General features: G+C 46.0%; 8 protein-coding genes and 1 non-coding gene across 9 annotated transcripts; 5 read left to right on the forward strand and 4 right to left on the reverse strand.

Moving 5' to 3' along the window:
* Positions 1-93: 93 nt before the first annotated feature.
* Positions 94-1,236, reverse strand: C8R40DRAFT_1174841 (uncharacterized protein; the record flags this gene model as incomplete). Its single annotated transcript, XM_046232245.1, has 5 exons — positions 94-427; positions 479-570; positions 620-715; positions 770-832; positions 892-1,236. 5 exons carry the CDS (start codon positions 1,234-1,236, stop codon positions 94-96), a joined length of 930 nt encoding a protein of 309 aa, XP_046082236.1.
* Positions 1,237-2,028: 792 nt separating this feature from the next.
* On the reverse strand, positions 2,029-3,130 carry C8R40DRAFT_1174842 (uncharacterized protein; the record flags this gene model as incomplete). The annotated part of the gene is made up of 4 exons (XM_046232246.1): positions 2,029-2,574; positions 2,627-2,869; positions 2,923-3,033; positions 3,086-3,130. 4 exons carry the CDS (start codon positions 3,128-3,130, stop codon positions 2,029-2,031), a joined length of 945 nt encoding a protein of 314 aa, XP_046082237.1.
* Positions 3,131-3,352: 222 nt separating this feature from the next.
* On the forward strand, positions 3,353-3,949 carry C8R40DRAFT_1174843 (uncharacterized protein; the record flags this gene model as incomplete). Its single annotated transcript, XM_046232247.1, has 3 exons — positions 3,353-3,394; positions 3,448-3,824; positions 3,883-3,949. 3 exons carry the CDS (start codon positions 3,353-3,355, stop codon positions 3,947-3,949), a joined length of 486 nt encoding a protein of 161 aa, XP_046082238.1.
* A 791-nt stretch (positions 3,950-4,740) lies between these two features.
* Positions 4,741-9,057, reverse strand: C8R40DRAFT_1122909 (uncharacterized protein). The gene is made up of 10 exons (XM_046228875.1): positions 9,036-9,057; positions 8,746-8,986; positions 8,355-8,690; positions 8,248-8,303; positions 8,005-8,197; positions 7,698-7,946; positions 6,713-7,643; positions 5,719-6,660; positions 5,140-5,661; positions 4,741-5,068 (listed from the first exon to the last, which is right to left on the reverse strand). Exons 3-10 carry the CDS (start codon positions 8,638-8,640, stop codon positions 5,041-5,043), a joined length of 3,207 nt encoding a protein of 1,068 aa, XP_046082239.1. The 5' UTR covers positions 8,641-8,690; positions 8,746-8,986; positions 9,036-9,057; the 3' UTR covers positions 4,741-5,040.
* Positions 8,746-11,260, forward strand: C8R40DRAFT_569526 (P-loop containing nucleoside triphosphate hydrolase protein). Its single transcript, XM_046235488.1, has 8 exons — positions 8,746-8,915; positions 8,971-8,979; positions 9,030-9,237; positions 9,291-9,884; positions 9,939-10,107; positions 10,171-10,674; positions 10,736-10,890; positions 10,947-11,260. Exons 1-8 carry the CDS (start codon positions 8,848-8,850, stop codon positions 11,142-11,144), a joined length of 1,905 nt encoding a protein of 634 aa, XP_046082240.1. The 5' UTR covers positions 8,746-8,847; the 3' UTR covers positions 11,145-11,260.
* Positions 11,261-11,547: 287 nt separating this feature from the next.
* Positions 11,548-12,454, forward strand: C8R40DRAFT_1055232 (pseudouridine synthase; the record flags this gene model as incomplete). Its single annotated transcript, XM_046224990.1, has 5 exons — positions 11,548-11,571; positions 11,640-11,900; positions 11,952-12,033; positions 12,086-12,186; positions 12,248-12,454. Coding segments are annotated over 5 exons (675 nt in total), but the record flags the coding sequence as incomplete, so codon positions are not given.
* Positions 12,455-12,778: 324 nt separating this feature from the next.
* On the forward strand, positions 12,779-13,343 carry C8R40DRAFT_1072692 (uncharacterized protein; the record flags this gene model as incomplete). Its single annotated transcript, XM_046226495.1, has 2 exons — positions 12,779-12,951; positions 13,007-13,343. The coding sequence occupies 2 exons, from the start codon at positions 12,779-12,781 to the stop codon at positions 13,341-13,343; spliced, it is 510 nt and encodes a 169-aa protein (XP_046082242.1).
* Positions 13,344-13,510: 167 nt separating this feature from the next.
* C8R40DRAFT_t207 lies at positions 13,511-13,597 on the forward strand. The gene has a single exon. It is a non-coding gene; the product is annotated as a tRNA-Leu (tRNA).
* Positions 13,598-13,984: 387 nt separating this feature from the next.
* C8R40DRAFT_1239945 (SNF2 family N-terminal domain-containing protein) lies at positions 13,985-18,890 on the reverse strand. Its single transcript, XM_046233500.1, has 31 exons — positions 18,843-18,890; positions 18,489-18,785; positions 18,309-18,434; positions 18,232-18,253; positions 18,086-18,172; positions 17,970-18,035; positions 17,870-17,914; positions 17,680-17,806; positions 17,553-17,627; positions 17,467-17,493; positions 17,320-17,414; positions 17,201-17,266; positions 17,058-17,141; positions 16,928-17,003; positions 16,834-16,867; positions 16,639-16,778; positions 16,516-16,589; positions 16,434-16,449; positions 16,230-16,385; positions 16,155-16,165; positions 16,016-16,101; positions 15,910-15,963; positions 15,810-15,858; positions 15,670-15,746; positions 15,276-15,613; positions 14,936-15,221; positions 14,715-14,883; positions 14,632-14,664; positions 14,428-14,576; positions 14,286-14,359; positions 13,985-14,234 (listed from the first exon to the last, which is right to left on the reverse strand). Exons 2-31 carry the CDS (start codon positions 18,691-18,693, stop codon positions 14,130-14,132), a joined length of 2,952 nt encoding a protein of 983 aa, XP_046082243.1. The 5' UTR covers positions 18,694-18,785; positions 18,843-18,890; the 3' UTR covers positions 13,985-14,129.
* Positions 18,891-18,992: the final 102 nt, after the last annotated feature.

The raw sequence follows: 18,992 nt of genomic DNA on the forward strand, positions 1-18,992 counted from the left end.
CTACGAGTAGAAAATGAGAACGATCGCTGTAAATATTCGGGATTGAGTGTAAACAGAGGATGCATATGTATCCGAAATCAATAACCTCCATGCCTAATCGTCATCAACATCAATGGAAACGGGGAACGGGGCAGGTGCGAAAGTGGGAGTTGAAACAGGATAGGTTCCATTGCGGCGAGGGAAGGGGAGAGAAACAGGCCCCGATCGGAATCGGAGCGGCCACTGCAGTGGTAGGCGGGAGGGAGGTTTGATGCCTTTAGATCCTAACATTTGGTCGACACTGTGCTGAGAGACATAGTTGGGGATAGGAGTAAAGCGTCCTTGAAGAGTGCGGCAATCAGGACATGCGAAATTCATCTTCCCTTTGAGATACACGTCGGAGAGCCTGAGAAGACAGTCTTTGCAAAAAGTATGACCGCACAACAGACTGCACTGGAAATTAAGACATCAAAAACTAGGGATTCACTGAAGGACGCACATGAACGGTTGAAACATCACTTCCAGACAGCATGGGCATTCATTATGAGCGTTTGCGGCTGCCTCAAGAGCTTTGATGCGGTCATGAGCATTCTGCAATTTCGTCAGCAGAGCATAACTTTTGAAGGCAAGACTGACATACCCGGAGACTGTTCTCAAGGTCAGTATTTGCTCGACGAACTGCCTCATGATCGTTCAATTTTACTTCCGTGGAGGGCTTCGGTATACCTGATGGCATCTAAATGCACATGTTCTAGTAGACCCCAGGTAAGAAAGTGAGTCGTTTGCTCACCATTGAAATGAACACCGGTTCGTCGTCATCGTCGCTGGATTTCACTAGCGCAGTATCTGCGACCTACAATGAAGATTTAGACAGTTAGTAGTGAGAGCTTAAGGAAAGGAAGACATTAATACCTTGGATGCGAACAAAGAGTTAGGTCCAGTAATTGTGCCTGCATTAGAAGTAGAGCCGGATGGAGGAGTCGAAGGGGGCGTGGCCGGAAGAACGATCGGCTCCTCATAGTCAAGTGTTAAGTCGTATATCGGAAACCTGGAAGAGGACGCGATTGGGGGGCTGGCAGAACGGGGAAGCATAGCGTGGCGGTGTGAAGGAGTATTCTGACGAGATCGATTTTGGTTCTTTCGTCCGTAGGTTCTGCTAGGACGAGGAGGAGAAGTTCCGAAGAATTGAGACCTAGAAGAACGGTCGGGAGTCGGCGAGCGAGATTTTCTGGTAAGTGCTGGAGTTTTCGTGCGCATTCTAAGTTCAAGTGATCAGATGGACGCGAGTGAGATGGATGATAAAACGGCGCAGACCTGGTATGATAGCTAAGGAGGATTATGGAAACGAAGAATTGACGACCGCTTCATATACCTGGTCTATCGTTTGTGCCATCAAGGAATATCGGCTACGGGGTACAACAGCTGGCTAAGAGAATGGCTGAATGGGATCAGAATGAGGCGCTCTTTGTAGACACGTGCCTTGTACGTCGTTGCTTTATTTCTCCAGCCAAACATTTATGGGCAACTCAAAGATATCAATGGGACATGTACTTGAAGGCGATCTTAGTACCTCTTTGGGAACAAGACCAAGACCAATCACTCCAATGTTCTGCTGAACCGGTGAGTCCTTGTGAACCGAAATTACTGACCAGATATCCATAGTTCAGCCCTGATGGCACGACTAGTCACTAGTGCTACGATCACATTCTCGCTCCCGACTCTCCCTGCACGTAAAATAACAAGTCGACAAAGAATTATATACAACCTTTATCACATCGGAATCGCTATTGGAAACCTTACGCCATTCAGTCTTGTACTGGGCTTTGTATTCAGGTGGAAGTAGAATACACTATTGCTATACAGTACGCCATTGCTTTCACAATATATCCATGCCGATTTGGTCGTGATAACAAAAGAGAGTCCAATATTTGATCTAAGTCGCATTAGGTACCTATCTATATGATGTACGTCTCTTGTTTACATCGGGGTACATCGCTAGTAGAAAGAAATTCGACGTTAATGAGTCTAGATTGAGGTATACACCAGAAGCTAACGGATACTTGTGACTAGACTGCTCAACACCACCGTCACATCGTCGACCATGTTACGCCATTTTTCTCCTGGTTGACCTTTCCTATCTTCTTCTCCTAATGCCATACCCCACCATTTGAGGCAAACAAGCACGCTAAGCCAACCGTTCTTCCCACTCCTATCAAGAGACTCCCACTCCTTCTCGAAATTCTGAGCGGCGCTCTGATCTGCGGACATCTGATGAAGACTCGGAGGTCTAAGACCACTCCACCAACACGAAAAACTCTCGCCAAACTGAGCAAGATTATCCTTCTCCAAAAGAGGTTCATTGCCGCTCCTGTCATATCTGCAGTTAAGTATCCACTTGCTGAGTTCCTTAGGCCTGTTAGAGCGTGCCAATCCCTTGGTTGAGGTCATCCAGTCTCTGAGACATTCGAATTTGATCCACTGTTGGAACAGGATGTAATAACCTTCGCCGAGATCTTGGTTCACATATTCAAATGCACTTGGGAACCATTTTTGCGCATTCTTCGATTGCAAAGCATCTTCAGGGTAGGAGAGACGCTGAAATTGAATGAGATGATGACGTCGAGAATGATATGAGGTTTAAAGAGACCTGTTTGCCTGTTTCGGGAGCTCCCTTATTATCGGCGGTATCTGCGCTCGCAGACAACCCAACCACAGATTGAACCCTAGCGTCGTCGAGCTTGCCATTAAGCAATTCAAGCCTGTGTAATCTAGCTTCTAATTCGTTGACGCGGTGTTGTAATCTTTCTGCCTTGATTTCCGCGGCAGTCTTCTGTTGAAAAAGCTGCTTTCGTTCGTCCTCTAGGAGTTGTAGCTGCTCTGAATCGCAGTTCTGGGTAGAAAGTTTCATCAGAAGTGGTTGGGCAAAAGCGTAAGGAAACTCACCATTAGTTCATCCAACTCGTCCTCAGCCTCTTTCAACAAACAATCCTTGTCGAGGAGTTGCTTCTGTAGTTCCCGGGCATCTCTGGAGGGTTGAGTAATCAATCGTACTTTCTAATATAAATAAATTAGTGAACACTGGTGAAAACCAATATAGGTCACTCACCGGGTAGCGTTCATCGCTAGATATGGAGGCGCGTCGTTTGAGCATGGGATGATGGAGGTAATTGAAAGAGGGGGGAAAGGGTAGAAAGCGATCAATGTAGCCAACGACGTAAGTAACAAAGGGCCTATTAATCGAGATTCAACAAACGGACAAAGGGATGTATGATGCCTGAGCACATATAACAAGGTTCCTCTCAAATTAGACCTCCAGAATTCTCGTTAGTCTCTCCCAAATCCGACACAGTAATCACTCACCGTCAACGGCAAAATGGGCATGAATCATATCGCAACTTGCATTCCTAACAGACACGTAAGTAAATCCACCATACACGAAAGAATTTCAATGCTTACATCGTCACACAGACTAGGATCAAGGGCATTCGCGCCCGATTGTATCCTGCCAACAGTGTGTCTCCCAAAGCCATTAAAGCGCAGTTCAGAGAAGACGCTCGACAGCCATCCATCGACCGCTTTGTCTTCGCCGGGGATCTCCTTTCAGAGCCCCGAATTCAGCCCTACATACACGACATTGCGTTGACCGTTCGTTACTGTGGAAAGTCGTTCACATTCTTGGTATTCTTCAAGAGGCACAAGTTGCTTCCGCCGAACCAATCCATCCAGAACTTGCAAGGAGGACACATGCGCGGCGATGTCCTTGTCGTTGCTTGTGGCAAACGGGTCCCGATTAGAAACTTGCGCAGTGGATTAGAAGATCGAGCAGCAGACAGAGCCATTAAGAGGTGCGCGCGCGCGCGTTTTGTGATGACGATTGAATGTTAACTGACTTAACCAATTTAGGCTTACGGAAGCTTTGAATCCAATCGAGACCCGGCGTCGGTTCCCTTCTACGATATCCTTCACATAGAGCATTCTGAGTCTTATATCCTTCGCATTCGTGTATTGTATGTTGTATGTATTCTTTTGATGTAGCTTTCGGATTTGTGTACTGTATGTATAAATATTAATCGCGATCGTACAAATCTTCCATGAATGAGACTAAGTCGAAAGATGGCAAATACTTAGCTGCTCCAGGTGCAATGAGTATAGAGTGTGGACATTATGGAGGTCTAGATTATGTTCTACCTCAGGCAGTGAAAATGCCGATGCTCGTTACTGCCCTATCTCAGCAGCACATGCCGCTTTTGCTTCCACTAAGTCAAGAGCGCCAATCTGGACGTGGAGTACTTACCGTGAATGATTTTCACCAGCTTCAAGGGCTTTCGTCCAGACAGAGGTAGTACTATTGGATGGATCCTTAAGGCCTTACCCCTAAATACGGTTAGTTCAGGGATTGAGCCTGATGTTAGTTGAGACTAATGGGAAGCTGATTTCCCTCAGATCACCCCGTTTGTCGGTGTCGCCCAGTGAGCTGGCATCGATGGGACTTGTACCGGGTTTGAGTCGGGTAACAGTCTCCCGCCTCTCGGTCAATTTGTTTCTTGACCGGAAAAGTAAATATGTTCCAAAAGTAAAAGGAGAACAATTCCTATACATTTCTCGGTCTATAAAGGGAAAATATAATCCAGGGAAATTGTTTCAGAAAGGAAAAACAATACCAATTTCTTTTCCCTTTGGGATTATAACTGAGAAATAGTTTCTTTTGTCGTCGAAAAGGGAAATTAGTCTCACTAAATATCTTTCGCAGGATATTAACTGGGAGAGAAAATAATTCGCATAAAATTTCTATCCTATGATATGTAAACTTTCCTAAACAAGAAATCAACTGAGAAAGGAAATTTTTTCCATATACTTTCTCAGCCAATTTCTCGACCGGTATTTATTGCTCCAGGCGCAGTGTCATACCATCTGCCGTAACCGGCTACTTGCGGATCGAACTCTATTTCCTCATCCGAGGACTCGTCAAGAGCACCAATGGGCTGAGGAGACTCATTTTCCTGTTCGGATGAACTACCAACTTCATCGGGATCCCTCAGAGGGCCAGACCAAGGCGTGATCCTATCCTCTTCGAATTCGACTCCCTCCGGTACGTCCGTATCACCTTCACTCCAGGATTCATAGGCATCATTAAGTTCTGAGTCATCAGACGATGAACAGATAGAGCTCGAACTCCGGTTTTCTGGAGAAGATATTGAACTGGAAGAGTCGTCATCATCTAATAGAACCATTTCTTCCATTGCATTAAAATCAACGCCGAGGTTGGCCACTGCGTCGTCGGACACCCCCGTCTTCCTGATATCCTCCTGTTTGACTCGACGTCTACTGGCGAACACAGCGTAAGGACCACGTACGGCAAACTCTTCCACATACGTAGGATAACGATCTCCGGACAAAGTATCGTAAAGAGAAACGTAATACTCATCGTTCTTCAGTTCGAAGAGCTGGGTGCCGATGCGCATGTATTGACAGTCGAGGGTGAATGCTACGAGTGGAGCACGCCCGACTTGTTTTCGGTTGGAGGTCACCGTCAGAGCAGTAGTGTAAACCGCCCAAGATGACTCGGATTCTGAAACTGAGATCATCTGAGTGTTCTCTAAAACTATGTTGTCGGTACGAGTCGAGCATATTGACCAATGTTCGCATGTAAAGGTGAGTGTACCAGATGAAGCATCACTCGCACTGTAGGAAGCCTTAGTATCCTTGATCGACGGGCGAACGATCTGAAAGAAAACGCACTTTAATCTAAGTATTTTCATCTTGTCTCCTTCTTGACTTATTCCTTCAAATGATGGCCCAGGTTCTGTGGTGACAATCCCTTCCCTTTGAAAACTGAAGCTGCGATATCGACCTTGCAACCTGGACAAAAAATTGCGAGGTCCCAGAGCGCCCCACCAACATCGGTCAATTTCGCCTGCGCAGTGAGCGAAGAGACATCCGCGCTTTTCACAATTGGCGCACGAAAGAAAATGTCTCCAATCATGAATGAATCGGCGGTATGATGCCCACAGACGACGCTCATTCGTAGCTTCACTTCCGTTAATGAGCCATAGAGGGAAGACTCTGACAAGGAATCGAATTCTTGCGCAATCATCGCACTCACACCCGTTTGACTGACGAAATATCGTGAAACGATTTTCCAACCATAAGCTTTGAATCTGAACAAAGGTTTGAAAATTGGAAGATGTGATAAAGCTGACGATGGCGTTCCGAGTCTCTTCGTCCCCCAGGACTTCGTCGAAATGCTTGTCCCAGTATTTTGCAGCATAAAGGAGGAATGAATGTTCTTTAACGGCGTTCCCGTTCGAGTCTAACCAAAGCTCATCTTCATGACGAAGAGTCAATGAATATCGTTGTTGACGGAGGTATGCGAGACAGGCTTGAGCGGATATCCCAGGGCTAACGACGAGGCCAGATGAAAATTCTGGAAAAACCTTTCCGCCGTACTTGCGAAGAAAGTCCCGGACGGTGGAGTGGAAAAGTCGACAGGTGTAGTCCTCTGATTCTGCAATGGGGATTATCTGGATTAGAGGGGCAAACAGTTTGCGTAGATGGGGTTCGAACGGAATATGTCTTGAACTGAGGGATGTTGGGGTATCTATGGACAATATTCCAATAGCTTCTCGTAGTTCCGACATCCGCAAAGGACGTCTCGCAAATGCGATCAATGAGAACACTTTGCTAGAAAATGATAAGTGAGCAATAACTGTATGAAAGAATGAAGGCTACGTACCAAACCAAAGCGCGCTGATTTACTTCAATTCGTTCAAAGATCCGGCGATAATACTCGTCTAATGTCGAGGGTAAGCCATCCTCCAAAAGCCTTGTCACTTCTACAGGACTGCTCGCCTCCTCACGGAGAGTGTTGATCATTAAATTGACCCAAAGGAAGTTACTCTCGCCTCGTCTCTGTAGTTTCTCCAGAAGGAATGATTTTGCCTGTTCCGATGCAATAAGATCCTCGAGTTCGGACGAAAGACTTGCCAGGAATATGCCGACGTCTTCCTTCATAGGTTCGTGGAAATTGCATATAGTGAATTTCTCCATCTTCGTTCTGATTGACGACCGGTCTTGGCTGCTGAACCACAGCCGAACAATGCTCGGATGTGCCTTGGACATACCAACGAGGAGATCAATCACTCTGCATGCTTCTGACCACCTATCTTTCACGCATTCCTCGTCTAACCCGTCTAATAACAAATAGACCGTCTGGAATTGTGGCAGCAGCATATTAATACAAGCAGACAGACTATCGAACGTGCGGGCCCCCTGAGACAACAAATAAAGTTCGTCGGATATCTTGTGACGGTAAGTCAGGTAGGAGCTGGTGATGAGCTGAGCTGTGAGTAACCGAAGTGTCTCAACAGCCGTGTAGGGCGCGTCGAATTGGTAGAAAAGGTAAGCGCAAGTAACAGAAGGGATATCCATGAGTCTCCGGATGACCTGTGAGCACAGGACAGATTTTCCCGTACCAGGAGGAGCATGACACCAAATGATTGAAGGAGAACTGGCGCCCTGCTCCCAGTTGCGATAGTCAGTATTGTCTGTAAGCCAGGCGCACGTCCCGATAGAATGACGACGGAGATTCATATCATGCCGACTTTGATTTGATTCGATGGCCTCCCGGGAGTCGAGCCAGGAAGAAATGGAGTAATATCGTTCATCTGTGAATGACTATTCAGGACTTTTGAAGTTAAAGAATGCTGGCTGATACGTACTGTATCGGTCATCTTGATACATTTCTCGGAATTCCCGCTGAGCTTGCCGTTCTACACGTGCTTCTAATCGTTCTATGCCAGCCTCAACACGTTCGCGTCCGGCATCTTCCTGCTCGCCTCTAGCACGTCTAGCTTCTATAATCGGAACAAGTTTGTCAATGGTGTCGACGTTTGTTTCAATCTCTTGGATGCTCTCGTCGAGTTTCTTCGTTGAAAATGAGACGGCTACGCGTAAAAATGACTTGATACCTGAGTGTGCGCTCTGCTGATCAATAGACATAGCGGCAAGGTTTGGTATACCACTTGCCGTATTGATCACATTCCCGGTCGATTCGGGACCAGAAGCGAAAGATTTCAACATAAGTCTTGCACAGAAGATCTTGCAGGATGGTTGAATCGCCGTAGAGATCTTCGTATTCGGAAATGCGCTGTAACATCACTGTGAGTGCACGTAATTGGCTCTTGATTGTGTCGAAGAGGGTGGCACATCGGTCAATACCCTGTCTTTCAAGGTCAAGAGCATAAGCAGGCTGGTATAGTGGAAACGTGCCTCGATGATCACTTTTATTGCACCCCAGACGATAGCGGCTGGCATGGAGGAAGAGACTGTAGCAACCATCAATACAGCGGTTTGCTGTCAAAGGAAATTGAGCGCACCAAGCGTATCAACCACCACGAAATAGTCCTTCAAAGCAGTGATAACCGGTGCCACAACTTTTCTCAATATCTTTCTCGACGAGCGTTGAGATGCTCTCTCTTCAGCTTCAGCGATTGTTTCGTTCAGAGACTCTGGGGTGATAGGAGATTCAGCATTATAACAGCTGAGCAGAAACTTGCTTTTCCTCTTGTGCGAAGGAAGTGTTTGAAGATACTGGTCCAGCGCTCGCTGAAAGGCAGAAGGAGGAGTCATGGACATTGCGAAGTTGTCAAAGCCGAGGCCCATTTCCTATCGATACCATTTGTACGGAATACATAGCCTTGTCTCCACAGGTTCTGGTTTCCACTGAGTCAGAGCAATAAAATACAAAGATCATTGACAGATACGAACATGTCGGCGCTGCATACTGGTTTGTACCGCGTGCCTTCAAGTTCAATACCGAAGAGGATACCAACATAAGTACTGAATTTCTGTACCAAAGCGAACTTCAACATGGCCTCGCAAGAAGGAGAAGATCGAACAACGGCTCCAGACAAGCGAATAGCTCGTTATGATCAATAGTGAGTGCTGGTTAAGATCAAGGATTCAAGGGACGTCACTGAGCGCGTGAACAAGCTTTGATTTGTAGATCCTTTCTTTACTTTCAACGTCCGTTCGCCTTACAAATGTTGTAGGCGCACTTTTTCAACTACTCTCAAAAAAACAACAAAATTAGCACCTAAAACCCAAAAGAAACATGTTCTGCTTGTCCGACGGATTATTGATTCCAGAGGTCGACATGCAGCTACTGAAGTTGATATAAAGAGCCCAGCACTGGCAGAAGTGCTGAGGGAAATCAACAGAGGAGTTGGTGGACTGACGTTGAACAGAAATCCCCCTGTTGTGCGTAGCACTTATAACTGTGTTTTCATTTGTGCTACTGAGAATTCACACAGGCTGACCCAAAATTGTTCTTCTATTCGCGAGTTGGTATTCAAGATAAACTAGACGCAGAGAACGCTAAAGATGTCCCGGATGAAGGTTTTATCGCAGACCTCGAAGCGGCCATGCAATACATCGCAGAGGATCACTCACAGAACCTTACTGAGTACAATTTGATGACCTCCCAGCAGGAAATTACATATGAACTTCTATGGGCCCTTATACCTCCAAACACGCTTGTGTATCATTATCATCAATACACCGAGCAGCCTCAGATTCTTCTTGCCAAAGAGGTCAACTATTACTACCCCACGAACCGACCTTATTATGCTGATGTCGTCTGCGACATTATTAGCAATGACGGAAACTTCTTTGGGCTTGCGCAAGTCACTCTCGAAGTCGAAACTTTTACCGGGGCTCGAGTAATACAGGATCTGCCTGTGTTCCCACTTTCTTTTCACAAAGACGGGTCAGAACTCCGACAGCATGCATTGAAACGAGGAAGGAAATTCGTATCTATGAACGATTATACATATCATGAAATCAGTGGTCCCGTCATCCAGGAGCGGATTACCCAACAGGAAGAAGTCAAATGGTATAAGATTAACGTACGTCACCTATTCTCCGGTCAACTCATTTTAACTGAATGACAAAACATCTAGTCTTACGGCCGAGTGATGATAGATCCTGTTGCATTTCGCCGCTTCGAACCTAATCGCAAGTTTAACTCCTCTGTCTATCGGCGGCTTGATCGTTCTGTTATCACTGATGAGCAGTTCATGATCTGCAATCCCGTAGTTTACGGTTTTTGTTTCGGAATCAAGAAGTGGGGTATGTACACTGTTCTTCGACTACCAACACATCTATTTAACACATCCACACCCAAACTTGTAGGTGGTTTCGCTATGGACCGTTTACAAGACATCGAATGGTCTGACGATCTCTACAATTTCCTCGTTCTCGGACAAAAACAAAAGATGCTCATCTCTGCTCTCGTTCGACAACACGTTACCGACGATAACCAATTCGACGACTTCGTTCAAGGCAAAGGCAAAGGTCTGGTAGGGTTGTTATCCGGACGACCGGGATGCGGAAAGACCTTGACCGCTGAAGCCATAGCGGAAAAAACACATCGAGCACTGTATGTTGTAAGCGCTGGCGAGCTTGGAACTCACCCCAAAGAAGTCGATGAGCGACTTACTTTGATACTTCAACTCGCTCAGACCTGGCATGCAGTGTTGTTGCTTGATGAAGCAGAGGTGTTCCTACAGCGGAGAGACTTCACCGACCTTGCAAGAAATGCCCTGGTTTCGATCTTTCTGCGGCAATTGGAGTATTATCACGGTGTCCTTATACTGACTACGAATATGATCAATCACATAGACCCCGCGTTTGAAAGTATGTGGTTCTTCTAGTCAAATTATCCACACATTCTGAATATGTGTGTGGATCTACTTAGGTCGAATCCATTTCTCCATACAATATCCCGATCTCGACTTCGACGCACGAAAACTTATCTGGAAAACATTTTTCACCAAAGTCATGGACCAATCGAATTTCATCAGCCCGGAGGATTTGGATCGTCTTGCAGGGTATCAACTTAATGGACGCCAGGTATGTGCCTGTGAAAGTAGGGAATCTTTGCTAATACCACCAAATGGGAAACACAGATCAAGAACATGGTCGGTAGCGCACAGGCCATTGCATTGGACAGAAATGCTCCGTTGACCGTGGAGCACGTAGACACTGTCTTAGACGTGGTAAACAGCTGGAATTCTGAAAGCTCTATGTCTTCTGAACACCTCTTGGACGTTGGCTCGAGTCAGTCTAAGGAGAATGGACAAATTGAAGAAGATCTCTTATTCTAGATTTACATATGCATATTACAGTATAAACCCAGGACTTGTAGGATTGTGATATACGATTTGCCGTCATTCAGTGTTTCGTGGGTGTTCACTACAAAATGGAATATCTTCTAGCGCCTGTTAAGCGTCTTAACGTTATGCTTCTATGAATTTTCGCATAGTCTTTCGGAACTCTCTTAGTTTAGAGCTCAATCGAATTCTCTATATCGACCGAGCCTTTGTGGTTGTTAACAAACCTCCAAACTTTGTCACGCAGTACCCTGGTGATGGTCAGACAGACGCGGTTGCTAAATTGGTTGGCAAAAGTAGAACTATGTTTTCTAAGCCCATACATCCTCACAAGCACTACTGACTCCATGATTTGATCAAATTCATAGTCCCTTCATGTCCAAGCTCAACCAAGCTCTATCCAGTACATCGTTTAGACAAAGTGAGTGCGCAGTTCTGCTCCCATGTTCCTCTAAATTTCCTGATTTCTCAAGTGCTTTGGTTTTGAAGGGAACAACAGGATGCCTAGTCTTTGCACGCTCTCCTGACCATGCTCACGCATTCTCTCGTCAACTTCGACAGCACACGGTGCACAAGACTTATCATGCTCTGGTCAATACATCTTATAGTCCAACTCTAACTGCGAAGATAGGTTCAGGGAGTATACGTGTTGGCATGACGCTGAAGGATGGCAGACCACATCTATCTCAATCTGAGTCGGCACGAGAGACATCGACGGATTGGCAGGTTATCGGGTGGTCAGTAAGTTTTGTGTCTTTCATCTTTGAATAATCACACTCTTGACAACGCGTCGACCTACAGGATGATATAGCGCTTGTAAAACTTCGTCTGCGCACAGGCATGAAGCATCAGCTCCGTGTTCATATGTCTGATGTACTGCAAGGTCTGGCCAGTCCTTCTCATGAAAATATCTTGACTGAATTTCGCCTCTGTAGCTCCCATTCTCGGCGACATTCAACATACCGGTACACGACCATGTACAGTTCCCGTACCGAATGGTCGTCTTTTCCTCCACGCATCTGAAATATCCTTTCACGTATGTTCATGTGTACGTACCCGAATTTGCCCAAATTCTGATATTTCTTTTCCCCGAATAGCGATATAGGCGGACGGGCAAGCCAAAACGAGTGGACCTTACCGTTAAAGCGCCGCTTCCGCTGGACTACATGGAACTGTGTATTCGTAACAAGATTGAAATACCTTCGAATTTAGGAGAAGGGGGCTTATTCATTGACGGCCAACCCATGCAAGAAGTTGAAGATCTTGATGGTTTCTGGGCGTGCCGTCAAGACACAATACCATGAACAAACACAGGATAGATGCCGGGGATCTCTACTTGATACCTCCAAAATTGGGATCGATGTCGCATGAATTCTGCTACCCTAGTGACTTTTTCGAACTCGCGGAGACCGGACCCAGACCGGAACCCCAATGGTAACCGCATCGGCGTTCACCGACATCCACAACTGCGCGAGCTGCGGTGATCAAAGCGGCCGGCGGCTGTTGCTGGGCGCTACTCCAGCTCCACTCATTTTCAATACAAATAGTCGGGTTTCTGTTTCGTTCCCTTTACCTTTTTATTTTCACACTTCACACCCTCGCCTTCGTTCAACTTTTGAACTTGCACCATGAAATTCACCAGCACCGTCCTCGCGGGTTCTTTCCTTTTATTAGGTCCCGTGGCCATTCTCGCCCAAGACAGTTCATCTTCTACCGATACTGCAGCAGCGGAGTCATCAGCCCTATCCGCAGCATCGAGCGTTGTCTCTGCTGATGCCGGCTCAGTCACGGTCATTGATGGGTGAGTGCAACTGTTCAATTAACAATTGTGACATCTCGCCTTACAACTTTTCCAGGTTTACAATTACCATTCCTTCTGGTATCTCTATCCCTTCGATTCCCAGCGCCGTCCTTTCCGATACATCTCTCATCGCGTCTATCGCGTCTTCCATCACCGCGACATTGACGGGGTCGTTGGCTTCTGAGGCTTCTTCCATCCTCAACGAAATCACTGGGGGCAGCGCGTCAAGTACCTCTACCGGGACTAGTGCCACAACCACTGGCAGTGGCTCTAGTGTAGCTAGTGCGAGTTCTACAAGTGCTTCCAATGGGGCGATGAGTCTGGAGGGTGGAGTTATTGGCTTGATTGGATCTGTCGGAGCAGGATTGCTTGCGGGCATGTGGATCCTTTAAGATGGGGGGCATGGGCAGGATGAGGTTATTCTCTTTCTGTGATGCGTCCCCCGTTTTTTCTGGGACGGGATCACAATGGACTCTTTCGTTACATCATTTAGAGAATAGTGTCCGCAGTATTCGCAGCAGTCGCAATCGATCAACTCACTGGCACGGGCCGCGAGGGTGGCGAGATGGCCGAGCGGTCTAAGGCGCTAGAATCAGGCACTTGAATCTAGTCATTCGTGGCGTGGGTTCGAATCCCACTCTCGTCATTTGTACATTCCATCTTTGCCTTTTTCTTGCTTCACGATTTCCCTGAACTATGTCTCTCAATGAGTGCGGCCTGATTTAAGGCTCAGCTAAAGAATGGTCCAATAATCTGTGTAAGTGAAAAAATTCTCGAGTCAGTCAATATGCTGCTCGCTTGAACCCACTTCATACACAGACGATTCTGCTCAAGCTCTGCTCAGAAGCCGTTGACCAGACAAGCTCGTTCACTAAATCCTGAGTTAACAAATGTCGATAGGAAACCGCTGATACCGAGTCTACTTCCAATTTTATCGCTGTGCATTCTAAATTAATCTATGAGGTTTAATCTTTGAGGTCCACCGTCCGTTCCACTATATTCCTCATGTACGTGGTTCTCAAAATCTCAAAATACAGTACTATGTAGTATTATGTTTATGATTGAATAAGTAGATAAACAGAAATACACTAGACGTTAAGAAAAAACTCAAATGACACAAGAACTCGATGCTAGTCATTATACATACAATGCAACTCTCGAGTCAGAGACAAAAACCATTACTCATCGTCGCTATCATCGTCACCGCCACCTCCGGAGTGTGATAGCCCTTGGCTGTCTCGATTATTGCCAGTACTCGTATTGTTCTTCGTCATGCCGAACAACTGCAACCCATGGTGAGAATCCATTGCACTCCCAGAAAGTAACGGACCTACAAACTTGATATCCTTCATGCTAAGCTTATTTAGCTTATGACCTGTCCCCTCTCCGAGAGCAGCTTCGGCAAGACCTATATTCATATCAACATAACCATCAGCTCTTAAAAATTCGTTGCAGAGACACTGCAGAAGTACGGACCAACTTTTACGTCCTGGAGTTGTAGCATGCGCTCTTCAATGGTATTTCGTACAACCAAACGCTTCACGAACACAGGCTTTTCCTGCCCGATGCGGTGGGCACGATCATAAGCCTGGGATTCAGCGGCATAATTCCACGAAAGGTCCATGCTACATAAGTCAAAAGATATCAACCGCCTGGGATCGAAAAAATAGATACACTCACTTGACGATCCGGTTGGCGGCTACCAGGTTCAATCTGAGAAGGAGTTTGAAAATTGAAAGGTCTGTCCTATAAGTAAGACTTGCCCTACGCCACCCGATTTGGTGCTGATCAGTATGACCTTTGGTCCGTCAGGCTTCCTGAACTGCACCAATGTACGATCTCTTGATGTTCGGTCCATTTTGCCATCAAAACGCAAACTGCGGATACCATGTCGGGAGAAGAGAATTTCAATAAGATCGAGCATAGACGTCCCTACGTAGAACATGAAAATCCAACGAGCAGGATGAGGAACGAAATCACATACACTGAGAGTAGCAAATAGTTTTGTCACCGATTGCCTCCCATTTCTTAACGTATTCAATTAATTGAACCATCTTGATACTGGGTTCCATGTCATCGTCCCCTTTTGACCAGGTAGCGACAAGGGCTTTTGAGAGACCTCCCTCTGAGTCTGTATCCTTCCTTTTTTCTCCACCATTTGTGGACTGATGTGCCTTACGCTTATTATTTGAGGACTGGCCAGGTTTACTGGGACTAGAAAAAATCGGCTGGGTGATATCGTCCATTGTGAGGTCTAGGATATCGTCATCCTGTTGTCAAAAATGAAGTCAGGCATGATTCATGCTAGAGGAGAACCAGCCTACATGATCGGTGTTTCTCTCCCCAGTCTTATGCCTTTTCGTTGGACGCATGATGTCTTCGAGATCGGGTAAATCGTCGTCCGAGTCATCCAGACCTTTTAGCTCGAATGTTTTGTGTAACTTTACAGAAAGTTCATCGTCGGAGCCCTCGTCCTCAGATGACCCGTAGGCGACCGCCTTCTTCTTTGGAAAAGAAGGATAACGGTGAGACGAAGAAGTGTTTCGACGACGACGACGTTCCGAGTCGGCATACTTGCTGAGCTCCTCGTCCGTCGGCTCGAATGCGATAGCTTTGAAGATTTTCTCCGGCCCCATATCGAGAATAGTTTTGCAAGTCGGACCTGAGCACAGGTAATCAGTCTTGTTCAAGAATGAAGAAATCAGAATCACATCTCACATTTTCGATGGCCTTTAGCGTTGGCTTCCTCAAACTGCCTCTCGGCCTCCAGATTTTCTCTTTCTGTGCCTTCACCGCTGAAGTGGAAGGACAAATGCTGTGAGGTCGTAGACATATTTCGAAACCATTTCAACACCTACAAGATTCCATTATGCTCCATTGGAGAGTTTCGAATGTCCAAGACACAGTCTACGGATATCGTTCAGGTTATCTGTTTTAAACAAACAGTTGAGAACTGACCCAAACAGATTTCGTGTCCGCAAGAAAGAATCCTTCCTTTTGCAGGAACGAAAACTGCACATCAATGAGTATGTCGAAATTTAGAAGAGCATGTATTTATGCATACTTTCTTCACATACGGGACACGAAGCAGTGTCTGGAGCCTCGTCATCATAATCCAAAAGTTCGTTCGCACGTGCACGGAGAAGGAACCTTCGTGTGCACAGATGAGAAATATCGAGAAGAAAGTTCGCCGAACAACCTACTGGCGTATAATCTAATCATTATCGAAGGTATCGCGGATGAGTTCAAATGATAGTAAACAATGAGAATCAACCTACACCCTCAACCCAAGGTCTCCCCTTCGCTTTGATCGCTCTGGCTCTCTCTTTTTCTGCCTCACCACCCATCAAAGCAGTAGGATCATCAAAGTTCTCGGTTTGAGATAAAATAAGATAAGGATGGCAACAAAGTTGCCGGAGACGTAATATCATTACCTTCAAATACTATTAAGGCAGTTTATAGAGAGAAAATCGAGGACTCACAAGTACGTATGTGTGGCTATGAAGATTATAGGATCATCAGTCGTGGTGAGGGTGTAGTATTCGAGATGCAAGATGATCTTACTTCTTCACAAGGGTCCTTTCTTTAATGAATTTATTCAGACGAATTTTAGATTGTTTTTCGAACGAGTCGTAGCACTAGTCACCAATGAGAATCTTAACCCGAGAAAAATCACGAGGTACTTACTTCTCTTTCGTCGACGGAAAAATCCAACTTGACGAGCTTGATCTCCTTTGGAGGTAACTTCAAAATAGGTTCACCTTCCAATGTAGAATTCTTTGTGCGCCGGAGAAGGAGAGGAGCCAGAATAGCTTGGGCTCGTTGACCTGGGTAAGGATCATGATACACAAGCATTGTTATCAGTCGAGGTCGTTCACGTACCAGCGAGAGGTGGATCTATAATCTGTATCTTAGCCTGCATTCACTCATTTATTAAGCACAAGAGGATGTCGTCTCAAAACAGGGGTGTGCTCACGACGTGGTGGTTGAAATCATTCCAGTCGTTCCATGGCCTGAAGTGTCCAAACCGCAATAAACCGTAGATATCTGCACTGAAGAAAGCAAGTTAGTCGCGAAGTATAACTCGATTAAGGCGAGAATAGTACAGGGTATTTGTCACGGGCGTGCCAGTGAGCATCCATCTATACGTTGCTTGAACGTGGGCGAGGCTAATACTAGATCTAGTCGCCCTAAATTCATAATCATAAGCTTAACTCGAGAGAGTAGACAAACCGCGCAGTATTCTCACCGATTGCGGATGAACTGAGCTTCATCAGCGATAGCACGATGGAACCTTGTACGAGCAAGGATACCACTGCCATCAAAATCAGCAGATAACTTGAACAGCGAAAGGGTTAGAAATGTTACCCAGCCCTCAGTAGCCATTCAGATTCTTCCTCGATCGGAAGGTCTTTAGGAAAGTTGAAGTCCCCGTTCAGAGTCTGATAAGTAGTAATGATTACCTGCACATAATATGAGCGAAAGAATCGTCACGGTGAAACAAAGCAAACTGACATCATAGTTTTTGATTTCCGAACGTTTCTGTGGACAACAACAGAGTCCAGTACAGTGAATTGTAACAACATGTAGAATACACGCACCTTCAATTTATCTTTTCCATGGTGAACATGTACGCTCATGATGTCGTTGGTCCTTGTTTCTATCTCTTCCTTCCACTGTATACGGTGATCAGAGGGCAGGTGCTCAACGAGAATTTAAAGAACATGCCTGCTGTAAAAGGGCGGCTGGAACCACGATGAGAGTAGTTGTGGGGGCATCTTCGTCCTCTAAGGATGGTTGATTCATAGCCATGGTAGCTATCATTTGCACCGTCTTTCCTAGACCCATATCGTCTCTGGAATACAGATTACAACCAATGCAACTCGTGAAGGTAAATGAACTTGAACACATCACATACGCTAGGATTCCTCCCTTGTATTTACTCCTTTCTCGATCTAGCATCCTACATATAGTGAAAGTTTGTTGGTAAGATATTTCTCTGTATACAACTCACTCACCAGGAAACGCCAATGACTTGATGCGGAAGCAATCGTACATTCATGCCAGGTAGAATATCGTTCAAGCTAAGATGTGTTAAGAGATTGAAGTTCAAAGGGACAGTAAATGAACATACTCCTCGAGTCCTAGCTTTTCTACGGCAGACTTGACTGTTATACCATGGCTTGCGTTGTTAATGGTCTGAGTCACAAATTCGACCATTCTTTCAAGTGAAGAAGTGAGAAAAACGGAAATCTAGCGGTTGCGGAATCTGAAGCTGACCGTAATCCCTGGTCTGCACCCCCTATAGTATTGTGGCTATTGGGCCGCTGTTACGAAGGCGAGGTATGAATGCTCACCTATGTCAATCATTCTCACAGGTGTCTGATCGTCATAATTTAATCCAAATCCACCTGCTCCTGCTACCCTGGATGTTCTAGAGGCTTGACTTGATGGAGAGCCTAACACAAGCTGCGCGTCACCGTCTAAATTGACAATCTATGTCCACTTTTATTCCCTTGAAAAAGGTCAGCACCCACCTGCTTGCATGAGACGCATCATATTCCCCTGCATCTGAGTCGAACGAGCTTCCATGACCATTGTTCTATCGGGGCCGGTTTCCGACGCTACAGGGCTTGAACCTGCGTTCAAAGAATGCAATGGGTCTCTGGGAGTGCTCTGCGATGTCGATGGCAAGAACATCGAGCTGTCCAGAGCGTCCAAGAGACGCGATCCTGTGCTCATTCTGCTGAAATCCGCAAACGGCGCGTGTAGTAGAAAAAGACGGCCGACGCGTAGAAAGCGTGCGATCCAAGCAAAAAAAATGAATATATTATCTTCAGAATAAGTTTAGCGCCCCAACACAGAGAGAATGAAAGGAGCGTTTCGCGTACCTCGCGGTTCTCTGCCAAAGTTTACAGGATGTCACGATGGAGTCAGGTGTGACGAGAGCGCGTGTGTGACGTGCACGGACCATTTTCCCATGGCTCACCCCCACTATGTATCACATTCTTGCAACACCGATACCGTATTCGAGAATATGT

The sequence above is a fragment of the Lentinula edodes genome (assembly GCF_021015755.1).
Source record: "Lentinula edodes strain Le(Bin) 0899 ss11 chromosome Unknown C8R40scaffold_39, whole genome shotgun sequence".
NCBI classification, from domain to species: Eukaryota; Fungi; Basidiomycota; class Agaricomycetes; order Agaricales; family Omphalotaceae; genus Lentinula; species Lentinula edodes.